The 15,749-nt window shown below is 39.8% G+C and overlaps 1 protein-coding gene across 2 annotated transcripts in view; it reads right to left on the minus strand.

Moving 5' to 3' along the window:
- TULP4 (TUB like protein 4) overlaps positions 1–15,749 on the minus strand; it is a 137,552-nt gene that overhangs the window by 13,789 nt on the left and 108,014 nt on the right. For both annotated transcript variants that reach the window (XM_054162681.1, XM_054162680.1), the window contains exons 6-8: positions 14,781–14,915; positions 10,631–10,797; positions 1,494–1,718 (exon numbers count right to left, since the gene is read on the minus strand). In XM_054162681.1, coding sequence (XP_054018656.1) covers positions 1,494–1,718; positions 10,631–10,797; positions 14,781–14,915 — 527 coding nt within the window. The remainder of the gene's footprint in view (positions 1–1,493; positions 1,719–10,630; positions 10,798–14,780; positions 14,916–15,749) is intronic.

Here is a 15,749-nt window from a genome sequence, read left to right on the forward strand (position 1 = left end):
CATGTACTTAGATCATTTCCACATACATGACCCATCTTTGCTGAGAGCTGAATACACAGCTCAGGGTGGGTTACTTTGCCCCACTTGCCAGCACACTGTATTAATCCATGAAAAGCTAGTCCTAAAGAAGTTGGACTGCTTTTGTCTAGGACAACATAGGCTACATGACACAAATACTACTAATGTGTATAAGTCAACACAGTTCCTTTCCAAATGAAATTGCAAGAAAAAAAATAAGTAGGGGGAAAAGGAGTCTCCTTGACTTGTCAGGATGGATGTGGGCTGAGGAGTAATCTATAATGTAGTCCTCAAGCTGGAGTGGGAAGAGGAATATATGCAGGGTATTGGAGGCAAGGCTGACAATGCAGGTGGGAGTATGTGGCTGCCACTGCCCTTCTGATCTTCATCATGGTTCCCAGCCTTGCTATACCAACTGTTGTTTTCATTCCAAGACATCCCATCCTGTACTGTCCTGTTCCTAACAGTCAAGAAAGTGTCACTGATGCCCTAGACAGCTGCAGGAAGAGCTAGGCATGCTGGAAACAACTGACAACCAATGATCTGTTACATGCTCTGCATCTTTGGAGACTGAGGAGTTAGGTTACAGCAAGGCATTTATTCTTCTCTGGCAAATGAAACGTTTCACAGTCACACAAATTGCCCTGATTAGCAGTACTCAAAGGGAAGTGTGTTGAATCGTTATTTTACAGGCATAGTTTGTTCTCATTTAAGATGGGCCAGCACTGCTGATTTCAAATTAGTTATTCCAGCTCTGCACTGTTTTAACATGGACCTGAAACTGACTCAAGAAAATGCTGTAATATACACAAAAAATACATAACACAATAATACATTTGTGTGTAAGGTATTTACCAGCTGTTGCACTGGTTTATAGGGTGAAATAAAGAGTTTGGAAATCCTGAGGTGTGGCTGAGGGCAAACACAAGAAACTAAGGGATTAAGCAGATAGCACAGGAAGAAGTGCAACATCTAGTTCACTTTTCCATAGCACTTGTTGGAACAGTAAGGTTCGAAGAACTTTCTGTCAGTAGAAATATTTGGGCAGCCACAGGTCTTAAGTAGAATTTTCTTGGCCATATAAGGACTGAAGTAACAAGTAGGAAGGCAGTAGTTTTATCACTGTAAATCTCTCCTACAAACGTGACACAGTACTATCACCAGCATAAGCTTCTTCAGAAGTCTTTGTGAGTCACCAGCATATTTCATCTTTGGGATATCCTTGGAAAGGCCATCCCCATGAAATAATGCAGATAAGCATGTGAGAGCATTCTTTTCAGATTTTAACAGGAACCAAATGGATCAGTGGGCTCTTAAAGAGGACAGGAACCATCCCTAAACAAGCTTTACAATTATCATTGTGTTAATTACAATATCTTGTAATTTATCCATTGTCACTTAGAAGCACCATGGGAAGAAGATCAAGCAACCCTTTCCTCTTCCTCACACACACACACACATTTCTTTCCTTTTACCTTGATTGTTGGTATAAAGGCAGTGGTGAGGTACGAGCAGAGCCGAGGGGGCAGGGTCAGTTTACTGATATCCTTGTCATCTCGCAGACAGCTAGCAATGGTCTGCTGGCACAGTAGCTGCAGACTGGAGACCCTGTGCTCAACTCTGACAACATATAATGCAGGTCCAGAAGCCATCAGCAGGCGTGAATCCCTGTGACCCCAACAGATGGAGATAATGGGGCGCTGCACAAAGAGGAATAGGACACTTTAAAAGATCCTGTACTTTTTTCCAAGGCAGTTGCACAGCAAAGGGTCACATAAATTCAGCATTGATCACATTACCCTAAGTCTTCCAGTAATTAACAGTGCACACCATTGCCCATAAAAAAGGGATAAGAATCTGAAATTGACTTTAAAGTGACTTTGAAGTGAAACAGTCTTAAAAAGCACAATCTTTTCTTGCTGCCTGGATGGAATTTTCAGTTATTCTCACCAACTGGAAACAGCTCATACTTTGCGACTGGAAAGTTGAATTGTATGCTGAGAAGTAAACTAGTGGACAAAACTCAGTCAGCTTTCTTGTCTTGCAATGTCTTCTGCTGCACAGTGTTTCTTTTGAACTATTTGCAGAGGAAGCGAACTGTGAAAGAGCACCAGGAACAAAACAGAGAATGCCCTTGTGTCTTCTGCTTGTCTGCACTCAGAAATGTCTCAGCTCATGACAACAAAACCAGAAAGAGACAGGGGTGGCTGGTACTAACTGTCGGAACATGAAGCAGGACAACAATAAACAATTCAAATGCAGCATGAACAATGTTCATGTGAGAATACTGAGTTGTGCTTGCCAGAAGCTCTCTACACTCTCCTCTAAACTTCAGTTTTTCATGTAAAGCACCAGTCTGTTGTGATGTCTTACAGTCTTTTCATTATTACTTTTAACCTTCATAAGTGTTAGCTGCATCTATCTGCTATCTCTTGCTTTCTGTTACAAAATATCTGTATCTGCATATACACAGATACCTCGTGGAATTTCAATAGGTTATCTGCTACCTCTATACAAATAAACAACACAGAGTAAAGAAACTCTCATTTCACAAAGAATATTATTCAGTGAACAACAAAAGGTTTACTCCTTCCTGTGAAGAGTTCTCTTCTTCTCACAATCTGTGACACTCAAAAATTTAAGCAAACAAGTACATGGCTTAGCACACAAATGTTTATTTATTGGATAGTGTTTAATGCCAGAAGTCTAATACCCTAGATACCATAATTCAATAGTACACACTGAGACAGCCCTACCATGAAGTCTCATATTGCAGCTATCACACCAGAATAGAATAAAACAGAACAGAACAGAATGGACTAGACTAGAATAAACCAGCTTGGAAAAGACCTTTGAGATCATCGAGTCCAACCTATCATCCAACACCATTTAATCAACTAAACCATAGCACCAAGTGCCCCATGCAGTCTTCTCCTAAACACCTCTAGTGATGGCAACTCCACCACCTCCCTGGGCAGCCCATTCCAATGGCAAATCACCCTTTCTATGAAGAACTTCTTCCTAACATCCAACCTAAACCTCCCCTGGTGCAGCTTGAGACTGTGTCCTCTTGTTCTGGTGCTAGCCACCTGGGAGAAAAGGCCTCTGTTATTCCAAACAGAGCAAGATGAACCCCCTTCTCTCCCCAGCTTATGACTGCACGTAGGGTATAGCAGGATGCAGATGGCAACAACACAAGAACCTATGAAATCTTAAACATATTCCCAAGGAAAAGGTGTTTTGGAAGCTTTCAAATGCTGGGAGGGACCTCCTGGCAACACAGAACTGTGGAGCTGGGATAGAGTAGAAAGTCAGAATTTAAAAGACATTGCCTCCCTGCATGATTTCAGCAGTTTCCCAACAGGCAACCATAGTTCAACCATCTTCTAAACTTCTGAATGTCTGATTCACTTATATTCCATTTATGTATTTTTATGTAAACAATATGTGAGTGGGTGCATGTTTAAATACATCCCCTACACACAATACCTACTAGTGTTGTACTGTTTGTAAATCATAACATTTCCACTCCTACACTTGTACATTTAGTCTCCCAACACACCTCATGTTTTAATCTTAATATTTTCAATCTTATCAAAGAGCTCTTATAGCATAATAGTTTTGTCTCTGCTTACTGATTCACCAGACACACCTTGGCTTCTTTTTCTATGGAATGGCCATTCCTCCTCAAGCTTAATATCCAGCAACACTTTATTTACAGTGAAGGGCTAAGATTTAAGATGAGGTTCAGGGAAAATTAGCCTGTCATTACAGACTGGGAGAAATAAACAGCACCCAAATGCCAGTTGTGACCTGACCTTCAAATGTACTGCTCCAATAATATCTTTCAATAACTACATGTCCCACTCCCACTCCTTCTCTTGAAGGACAAGGGGTATGAATCAATTACAGCAGCAAGTCAGTTATCAGCTGCCCATGGCTTTTCTTCCACACTACTGTAAGAAGAAACAATTGAACTCCTATGTCCAACACCAAAGTACTGCTCCTCGCAAAGCATCCACTTATTCATCCTGTTACAGCATAAAAAGGGAAGAAGTTGTTGATACTGATATTGCACCTGGTAGAAAAGGAACAAGCAGATTATAGCACAGAAGAATCTGCACTTGCACACTTGGCTTTTTTCTGTTAGGAACAAAGAAATGTAGCTACAAATATAACAGCTAACAATAATTTCTAATCTCACTTTGCAGATAAAAAAAGATCAGGTTTTGAAAAAAAAAAACTCAGTACAAACTATAAATACCTGAATGAATTCCAAGGTTTAAATACAAACGTGGGGACAAAAAAAATATCTGGAAAAACCTGTGAACTTCTACACACAGATAGGCTTCAGCTCTGTGACAATTTTATATTAGAAAGATTTGGCTAATGGACAAAGAAGAGATGTTTTACCATGAGAAATAGTGACTGAAAACATATCTTGAAAAGGTGGCAAACAAGGAGCTCTTTTGCCATTTTTTTTTTAGAGTGGCCTTGAATCTCAGCTACTTTTACTCAAATCTGTACCCCCAGAAGGGATATCAGCTCTTCTTAGGAAAGCACATGGGAATTGATATTCCTGCTCAACCTCTGTGGTTACTTCTTATCAGTTGCTCATCTGTCTGTCTTACAGGAGAGAACATAATTTATAAACCTTTCCTCACTTGTATGCAGTTCAGTCAGTAAAAACACTGTTCATCCTGATTCTTGCTGTCTGCTTTGAGCTCAGATATCTTGAGCCATGGGGCCTTGCCTGCTGCTTGCACTAATCCCTTGTCTGCTGGCACTGCACTGGAAGTCCCACTGGTAATGAAATAATGATGGTATTCCTGGGCAGACAGCCCAGCAACAAACAGGATTTTTCTCAGGAGAAAGAATCCAACTGCTAAATAGCTTCTTGCGAAAGGTATATGTAAGTAAAACTCTGACATACGTTGCTTGCTTGCTCTCACTGTAGACTGCTGATGTGGAGACACAGAGTTTTCCCTCTGCTTTTCTCAGAGAGAAGCTGAAAGATGCAGAGGCTGCAGAGTCCACTCAGCTCCTGCGAACTGTGTGCACACATCGCTACACTGCTGCATTATTCATGGATGGCTGCTGGATAGCAATGTAACTTCTTCATTTTTTTTGTTCCCCAAATTTACAGTGGGAGTAAGATTAACAAGTTGGGTTGGATTGGTTGATGGGTTGGACGCAATGATCTTGAAGGTCTCTTCCAACCTGGTTTATTCTATTCTAGTCTATTCTATGAACTGATGGTGACAAAAGCAAAAAAGATTGTAATTTGGTCACAAATTTCACTGCTGTGGTCTTATATGATGTGTTATGTAGCATATGCTTATTTGATTTGCAGATGTTTGTTATATTGTTTCTGTTTCTACAGGGTTTTGGCATTTTGGGTTTTTTTTAAAGATTTTAATACAATTATGAGGTTCCATTTTAACAGAGAAAGCTTTGCTTAGAAAAGTCTCCACTTTCCAGCCCTGATAACAATCAACTCCTGCAGCAGTCAGAGATTATCTTATGGCCTACATGGAAAATGCCAATATATCAAAATATTGGTATTTCAAAGAATGTTTCACCAGCTAGTCCTGACCTGCTGCTCACTTCTCTTTCTGAAAGAAGACAAACTCTTCTTGAAGCTCTTTTGTCATCCGACAAAAGCTAAACAGGATTAATTTCAGGTGATAACAATAAAAGGCAATGTTAATTCCACAGCAGCAAACCTGAACACTGTGAAATAAATGAAGACAAAGTAAGAAAGGTCAGCTGAGATGGGTAACATAAAAGGCAGCCTCTTCTCTCAAAGCCTTTTGATCTGCATTTAACCTAAAACTGCATTCTCCAACTCAGGCCTTAGTAAAATACCAGGTTTCTGCAGGACCACACCATCTTAAATCTGTCTGTTCAGATTCCAAGATATTTCTAGCAGAGAAGCAGTTCATGAAATGCTGTGAAAGCTGCTGCTAGCAGAAGCAGATTTAGAGCAAGTGAGTCGTCTCTCAAAGACTGCTGGAAACCTATCCCATAAAGATTTAGCCTTTGGTATACTACTTTGAACTGGGATTTACAAATATTACAGTGATAAAAATGTGGCTACAGATTTTCTGTATCTAATCTTGTTGTCCATACATCTGATTCTGGAACATATGGGGAACAATTTATTCTTATCCTTCATTGCACTTGATGTTTAATCTGTTCTTACACTGGCTACACAGTAGTATAAATCATAAAGTAATGTAAATTTACTGTAGAATTATAGGTGATAAAGAAGATCAGCATCAGGGTTTCAAAATCTATGTTCTTATTACCCTGGTTCTTTCTGAACATATTAAAAAAGATTACAAAAATCAAGGAAAGACACAAAATATAAGCCACACCTTTGAACCACTAGACAGAAAAAATTTAAAGGTTTCTTAAAGTCAGCAGTTAGATAGTTTTGAAGTGATCCTCTAAGAGACTCCTCTCTTTAAAGTTAAAATGGGAAAATACGAAGCAGCTTTATCTACTCAGAAGTGACAGCAGGTATAGCTAGATGATAAAGTCCTGCCTTCACTTGAGATAAGAAATTCTGATGTGACAGAACTAGGTTGCAGCACTTCTGGTAAAGAATTTTAGCACGACTGTAAATCGGTCTTGAATGAACACATTATTCTCATCCCTGGTTGATGCCTGGGAAAGGTTGTGAGTACTTAGCAAATAATGTTAAGAAATTAATATTCTTTCAATAAAAAATTTACAGCCAGTAGGGCAGCCTCCATTTTTAAATGCTGGAAAAGCAAGACCGTGAAAAAAAACACCTGCTCATTGAAAGTACCGGACATATTTTTGGTACATTAGGTTGGTGTTCATGTACACAACAGTGAGTGGAGTAAGAGCTAAGTTTTACAGAAATTGATAGTGTATTTTGGAATAGGTTTCAGCTGACCAGCATCCCAGAAGATATGTTCTCTATATAGACTAAATAACCAGTACTGACTCTTTGGAGTCACAGTATGGACCCAGTTTTCCCAGAATTGCTTCTAAGAAGACAGAAATCTGGTATGACTTTCTGAAGTCCCTTCTGAAACTTTTTAGTAATTCTCTCAAGGTTCAAAACGGTTTCATTCTACGTAGCAGAAGCCCAACTGATAATTTTTTCAGCTCTTTTCACCATATTCTGCAACTATATTCCTGCAGCATGGTCAGGACAGCAGGCTGCAGCCCCACAGCAGGGAACAAGAGAGACTGCTACACTATGCTGACTACCACTCTGTTTGTGTATGCTATTTTTCATGCAAAGCTACTGCATTCATTTAGATATGTCTAAACAAACCTGAATTCCTGATCTAGGATTTTATAGTCAGCAAACCAACTTCATGAAATATAAAATTCTACATTGAAGGTAAGAGCTTAAGAGAATTAATCAAATGAGAGAGAGAATGCCCAAACCATACCAAAGCTGGAGGTGACATATAAAACACTTTGAAGGGATTCATGACAACAGTCATCATCAAAATGTGGTACCCAAATCTATTCTGCCTTGGGGCAGTGACTTCATGTTAGGTAACAATCCAGGCAAGTTGAACATAAATTCTACATCATTTTAGACCAAACATGCTGTACAACCTCTTGTTTCTTGAATATGCTACCAAAGACAGGACAAACAGCAGAAACAATCCCAATGCAATATATTTTACTAATTATTTTTTTTATGTCTGCCTTATCAAAGAATTGGGACAGAAGGCCAGTTGGAAAGTTGCTCTCATCCTGGCTTCTCAAGGGAATGAGATTCCATAATTGTGATATCCCCTGTCCCCTCCCCCAACATCCTTTACTTCCAGTGTCGCTTACAGTTTATAAAGCTGTTGGCTTTTCATCCAAAAGTGAAAATGGGGGAAGAAAACTTCATGATACTAAAATGCAGCAGTGAAAACTAGCAGCTGGAAGGAACAGAGAGGCTCATATTAGTATCTTCATATGACAGAGCAGTTACCTGTTCTGTTCAGTGGCTCTATAAGTACTCGTATAATGGCAGAATAATTAGCCCTTGTGTTAGCCATTAAATGTGCTTTCTTCCAGCTGATTAAGTGGAGGAGAAAAGAGAAGAGCTGAAAATATGAAAAGTTGAAGCTATATAGGGAGGACTGAAGGAAATGAAAGTATTTAAACAAAGGAGAATTTGAAGGTACTGGGAACACAGTGATAAGAGCAACCTGACCTCATCAGTTCTGATGCTCAAACCACAAATTCACAGCTTGACACCCAAGTGTTACACTGGGTTTCACAGCTAAAGCAGACATACTGTATTGTGGTACTGAAGTGACAGAACAAAGCTTGTTTTTCACCTGGGCTGGGAACAAGCAACATTGATATAAACGTTCTCTCCAGAACTCATCCAGAGAGGAAAGAGCTGTGTTACTTTACTGAAAGAGCTATGTTTAAGATAATAAAGCTCTGTGTATGGATGAAGTCCTTTAGGACTGTGCTGAAGGAATTGGCAGGTGCGCTTGCCAAGCCACTTTCCATCATTTACCTGAAGTCCTGGCTAACTGGGGAGGTCCCAATGGACTGGAGGGTAGCAAATATAACACCTATCTACAAGGAAGGAAGAAAGGAGGATCTGGGAAAGAGTGGTGGTCAATGGAGTTAAATCCAGCTGGTGGCTGGTCACAAGTGGTGTTCCTCAGGGCTCAGTTTTGGGACCACTTCTGTTTAACATTGTTACTGATAACCTTGATGTCACCAGTAAGCTTGCAAGTCAGGTAGGAGTGATGATCTGCACTAGGGTAGGGAGGCTTTGCAGAGGGACTTGGATAGATTGGATCAATGAGCCAGCATTAATGGGATGAGCTTCAATAAGGCTAAATGCCAGGTCCTGCACTTGGATCTCAACAACCCCAAGCAACACTACAGGCTTGGAGAAGTGTGGCCAGAAAGCTCTCTGGCTGAAAGGGACCTGGGGGTTCTGATTGACAGGCAACTGAATATGAGCAAGCAATGTGCCCAGGTGGCCAAGAAAGCCAGTGGCATCCTGGCTTGTTTCAGAAATGCTGTGTCCAGCAGGAGTAGGGAAGTGATTGTCCCCTTGTACTCAGCTCTGGTGAGGCCACACCTTGAGTATTGTGTCCAGTTTTGGGCACCTCAATACAAGAGAGATGTGGAGGTAGTAGAGTGAGTGCAGAGGAGGGCAACGAAGCTGGGGAAGGGCCTGGAGAATAAATCTTATAAAGAGCAACTGAAGGAGCTGGGGCTGTTAAGTCTGAAAAAGAGGAAGCTGAGGGGAGACCTCATCACTCTCTACAACTACCTGAAAGGACATTGTTGAGAGGCTGGTAGTGGTCTCCTCTCACAGGTAATTAGTGATGGAACAGGAGGGAATGGCCTCAAGCTGTGGCTGGGTAGGTTTAGACTGGACATTAGGAAATATTTTTTCATGAAAAGAATGGTCAGGTATTGGAATGTGCTGCCCAGGGAGGTGGTTGAGTCACCAACCCTGGATGTGTTTAAGGGTCATTTGGATGTGGTGCTTGGAGATATGGTGAATCTTGTAGAGTAGGGTTATCAGTTGAACTTGGTGATCCTGAGGGTCTTTTCCAACCTGAATGTTTCTGTGATTCTGGATCTAAATCAGCATTAGACATCATTGCACAGATTTAAGTTGATTTTAGAGACCATCATTTTATACATTGCAACACTAAAGAAGTCTATCTAAATTAGAGTGCTAATGTTAATAAGCACAAGTTAATGCTAAATATATGCCAACACGAAAACTTAGCAGTTGGTTTACTCTCCTTTTGTATCCATCCTCAATCACAGTGCTGAAAAAAAAAAGGATAATAAATGGTATAATCATTAAACATAATTAATCAAATCTATCTATAGCATTTTCCTTCACTTTGAGATTTCAAAGAGATTACAGATTAATCTTCACTAGTAACAATCAGAAATCAGGACGGAGTCATTCTGGTCTGCAGAAAATGAAATAAAACGTAGAGAGGCATTCAGCTGGGTTTTGAAAGACCTATGAAGCATGTTATGCTCCTAAGCAGCACATACACCTTGTGTTAACATTCACTTGCCAAGTAACATGACCAGGGTTACAGTGGAAGTCTGTACTGGAGGTAGGAACAGAAACAAGGCTTTCTGATTCATCCTTCTCCGTCTGATGCCATAAAAAGTGAAACACTGTATTGGATCAACTGATTGGATATTAGAAAATTACAGCGATAGCAAAGAGAGACCAATCTTGTAGTTATGAGACTGGACATGGAATATTTTTGTCCAGCTCTTGGCTCTGCTTCAACACGAAGCAACTCAGCTAGCTTTATTTCTTCAGTCACTTATCTATAGAACATCAGAATTTCTTTTAATCTACATTGTCTGTTCATGGCCCAACAATTTTGGGAAACAGACTGCATCTCATTATGTGAGCCTCAGAACTAGATGGGCTCTTGGATGCCTACCTTAGTGCAAGCAACAACTCTTTATAGTGCATTTTTATCCATGTTGTACTTTAGAATGTGTTTAGGACTTTTTGCATCCCTTTTCATGTTGCAGTCTATATCAATGAGCTAATGTAACAAAAATGTCATCAAATCACTGAGAAGATGACTTAAAATATACATCTTACCTGCACAGGTGTCTCCAGAGTGTAGATATGTTCCCCACGCACATTGTAGAACTTGACAAGGGCGCTTTTTAACAGGGAACCATTGCTGAGGTCAACCAGCTGGTTTTGCTTCTCCATGCCTGCTACTGCAAGTAGGTCTCCTTGTGTACACCACTGTACCACTACATCTGAAATCACAAAGACAGTTTGCAATAACTACTGATAGAATTAGTAGGAACAGCATTTCCAGATGCAGCAAAGTCACCTCAACAGCTAAATCATGCTCTCAGAACTTAAGTACCTAGAAAGCTAAATCCATTAATTGAAATTGTAAGAAATACACTGTGTATGTACTTCTGAGAATGACTGGTTTTAATTTGTAAATTGCAGATGTGTAAAACCCATTCATTTCGCTCTGTGATGAGTCTCAAATGTAAGCAATGGTTGCTCCTAAGTAGCTAAGGCCAAGAATTTATGAGAGATGTTAAAACTGGTGTGGAAGATCCTATGCACAACTCTGGAGCAAATAGAATAGAATAGAATAGAATAAACCAGGTTGGAAGAGACCTTCGAGATCATCATGTCCAACCTATCATCCAACACCACCCAATCAACTAAACCATGCAACCAAGCATCCTGTCAAAATAATTGGAATCAAGTTAATATGCAGACAAATAATCTCACTAAGAGAGCAGCAAAGAGTATTTGTTTGGAAAAGCCTGTGGTGCAAAAAAGCAGTGCGTCTGGCAATGCCTCGTTTTGTCGCTGGCTGTGAACCTAACTTAGCATAATTCAAATGAGACTTGTAGTTTAATATAACCCCAAACCAGAAAGACTGTTGGGGTTGTATCCACAAATACAAATGGCCTCCATGTCATAGGTTTTCTTTTGACATCTAACTTGTGAAAATCTACTTGCATGTCTACAGGAGTTTGGCAGAAACATGCAGGGATTGCTTAGTCTCTCATGTACATATATATATGAATATACGTATCAGTTACTTCTCCTACAGGCACCTCATTATAACGCCCCCAGCTTAATTTGGGAATGCTAATTTCAAACTCCTAAATTCTCCAGCTCTTTGTAACACTTAAAGAAGAGCACTAATATAGTATTTTACATTTCTATTTATGTTTCAGAGTCAGATTTGGATGTGCAAGGAATACTGAGTTAGTCTTTGGACCTTTTAACTCTTAAACCAGAGGTGAAAGGCAGCTTTCTCCTGTTGAGACAAAGCGAAGGTAAAGACAAAACTTTTGTGCTTTGGAATGCTCAATCTGTCAAGAACCTTTTGAAGACATCTGTGGGCGAGAAACTGTCTTCAAATGAAGAAGCCGGAGAGAAATGAGAGTTGGCAGGAAGGATCTCAAAATTGTTTCAAGTTGTCAACTTGTCATTTTCAGGGACTTTTATGTGCAGTTTTAAATGGTTTTGTATTATTTCAACTTTCTGATATTTCTCAAGGGAATTACACTTCTGTACATATTGGAGGCAAAATGCACATTCCTGAGATAATTTTTCCACAGCTAGGCATTGTACGTCCCCTTTTTTCTGTTAGTCCTCAGCACCTGAAGTAATCTACAATGGGATTTTAATTCATCTTTCTCAGAGAGTATAATGATAGGCAGGTTAGAAATCAATGAGGCAAGCTAACCAACTCCAGTTTTGGTAACTGGATTAACTACAGAAGTACCAAAGCAAAAAGTCTCCTTTGGATACATGGCTTCAAGTAAAACTTTAGCCAATCCTCAAATGAACAGGAAGTGGAATGATTAGTGTGTCCAGTAGTTTTTCTCTCACAAACCTAGAGTAAGGTGGTTGCAAAGGCAGCAAAGGGGTGGACATGGGCTGCAGCATCTCCAGTATAGCTCTGCAGCCGACAGGGTCTTCAACAACTATTGAACCTTGATATGAAATAGCTCAGCTGATAACAAGGCTTCAGTGCAAGCACAGAAATTAAAAATCAGATAGCAGCTTTACCTGTGGTAACCATCTGCAGGTGGAATCACTAGATAAGAGTTATCCTTCAAAACTACTTGCCAGCCACTACAGGCATGTGTTATCAGCAAACCTTAAATAGAAAACACTCTAAATGTGCAGTAGCTCTGCAGGTTGTAGTTGTAACTAACTAGTACAATTAGTAGACGTAGTTCAGCAGTTCTGCAGGTAGCAGTGCACTGAGAATCATGAGTTAAAAAGTGTGGAAAATGAGAAAGGATCTCCACTAAAGCTGACAAAACTTCTAGGAGTGCTCAAGCTGGATCAGAACTTGTATCCGGCTAACCAAATTCTCAACGGCAAAAATTTTTCTGTATCAATTTACTATAAATATTGACAGTGAAATGACAACTGTACAAAGCCAGTAGAATGGCAGAAATATATTGTTATTGCTTGAAACAGTTTTACAGTTATCTGCTTGGAAAATACAGAGCAGTCTACAGCAGCTCATAAAGACATGGTGCAGAGACCACATCTGCTGCAGGGACCACAGAGCAGTACTTTGAGATTTCTAACAAAACCATATGAATTAAGACTTGCAGACAATACTGAAGACCATCCACGCCTGGCAAATACCAAGTGGCTGCAGAGGATGGAGACCCTGAGCTAGGCAGTTTTGCACGTTCTTGCATGTGACAAAACTCAGTAAAATTAGTCACTTGAATTAGAAAAAAGATAAGAGAATAAAGATAATGTGTACATATGTATAAAGCTATATGTAAAATACTGTCCACTGTACAGTACTTCAAAACAACAGTCATATCTCAATCACTTTTCTTTGTCTCTGTCTCACACACACTCCCAATCCAGCAAAATGTTGCACATTCTTTGTCTACTGTTGAAAACTGTGTAATCCAATTAACAATTCATAAAAGCATTTCTATTCTGGCTTGCACATTAATATTTTGCTAGAGGAGGCTGACATAATTAAGGGATCTTTTTTCTATCAGTGAAAGTCAATGGAGGAAGAAAACAGGACAAGACAGAGCCCTGCAACTCTTAACAGAGTAAGATGAGGTTTGTTTCTCCTACTGTTTCCAGTTGAAAGCTAGACTAGATGATAACTCAAGACTATTAACTACTCTAATTACTACAATACTGTAGAGATGGTGGTGGGCAGACCTATTGGTGGGTATCACAAGACCTTTCCTAAATTTGTTCCAGTTTTCCATATTTGTAGGCATCTTTTTGGCTGAAGTTTTCTGGATCACAGGGTTGCCTCACTATGCTACATTTTGCCAGCCACATATTTCTCTTGTTGGTACAGATGGAAGCAGGCATGGAAGAAAACCCTCTACAGTGATTTTTTTTTTTTCCTCTTAAGATTACCCTACATGACAGATCACCCCAAAACTACTGGGCTTATGCTAGACCAACTTTTCACTAAAAATCCCCCACTGCTACAGAACAGCTGAGTCTGCTCCAACACCTTTATTATTTTTTTTTTTCATCTAACATAAAACTAACTTACCTGGGAAGATGAGAAAGAATAAATGGAACCTATATTTAAGTATGTGTTTATGTGCTGTAGTGAATGAAAACATCTCTGCAGGCAAAGCACTGTAAATTGTGTGTGGCAAGTGAGGGGCTTCTCTGAGAGTAAGGGACTTCTTTTGATTTCAATGTGAATTTAAGATTTTTTATGGCATGCTGACTGTACAAACATTCATGCACATCACTTTGCAAGACATGCATTAATTCAGTGGAATTTTCCTTCCCTTGGACTTTCTTCTCAATAATTAGTAATTCTAGCAAGTTTTCAGTATTTGTGAGAATCAAAGCAGCACTGTGATTCATACCTGGTTACTAAAAGCATGGGAGAAGACCTTGTGAATTAAAGATGCAATGCAAGTGTTACATAGCAGAGGCAATCACACAAAGAAGCATAAACATATTAGCACATTCAGCTGAAAAACAGCAAACAGACCAACTGCTCTACAAAACTGCCATAAAAACACGATTTCAAACATGGAAACATTTTTTCCAAACACAAGAACCCTACCAGCCCAGCCCTGCTCTTCCACCAGCAGGTGTCACTGCTGGAAATGGCAGTAACGCGCCCAAGTGCTTCTCGGTTGGGCGAGACAACCACTAACACGTAGCCTATAGATATATCATTAAAAAGGCAAGAACAACAGAGCACAGAAAGAGGATGAAATAGCTTCTTTAGTACCTTTCAACCCTGAGCGGATGATCGTAGGAGACAAGTCGTCGTAATTGTTCATTAAACTGATGTCTCCTGACGTGAAGCTGACAGTAAGTAGTGGCTTGGTGTTCTGCACTGGGACTGGATATGCAGCTGGTCCATCTGCAAAAACAAGGTTCTGCAGTGAGCAAGAGGCAAACAACTATAAATAATTACACCCAGGTTGAAATACACTGTACTTCAGCCTACTGCCATCAGGTGTAATTTCAAGCCTCAAACTCTATCTGCTTATTTCTGTAACATCAACAGGTGAAAGAAAAGGAGGGTTAGCTTACTAGCTTGTCTACTTCTGTCAATATATTTACTCTGCAAATTTTTACTGCAGTATATCCAAAGTGGTTTATGCATATACTATTATGTTACACAGTGATGGCTTTCAGTCTTTCTCCACTGTCTACCCTGCCAAGCTGTCCACAAATTTAAAACACTCCTTTGGAAGGCCAAGTTGAAACTAGTGTAATAAACTGTGCAATCACATCAATAAGTGTTTGTTACATACACTTTCTGCATGTGCAAGCATGGCTCCTCCTGAACTCACACAGAAACACTGTAAGAACTTCTAAGAGAACATAGTGACCTTAAACATATTACTGTATTCTTAATGTTAAGAGCTAGACAGTAGCATGAAAAGTTACCTGCATAACAGGATCCAATGCACTCAAAGGCAGAGGTGAGCCCAAAGGGAACACTCGGCTTTAAAAAACATTTCTGCAAAGTCTCTGCTCTTCTGGCCCTGTTTTTCAACATTCACTGAAATTCCTTTGTTCAAACACTTCACAACCATTATCACCATCTGCAACATTTGCTATTGAACTCTTTTATTTACAGCTTCTGACAGGAGATGCTGCTGGGCCCTGATAAAGTGATTCTCAAGGCCCAAACAGCATCTTTTCAGTCAACAAAAATGGTAGAGCCTATCAAGAGTGGTATTGCTTT

The sequence above is a fragment of the Dryobates pubescens genome, chromosome 6, assembly GCF_014839835.1.
Source record: "Dryobates pubescens isolate bDryPub1 chromosome 6, bDryPub1.pri, whole genome shotgun sequence".
Lineage (NCBI taxonomy): Eukaryota > Metazoa > Chordata > Aves > Piciformes > Picidae > Dryobates > Dryobates pubescens.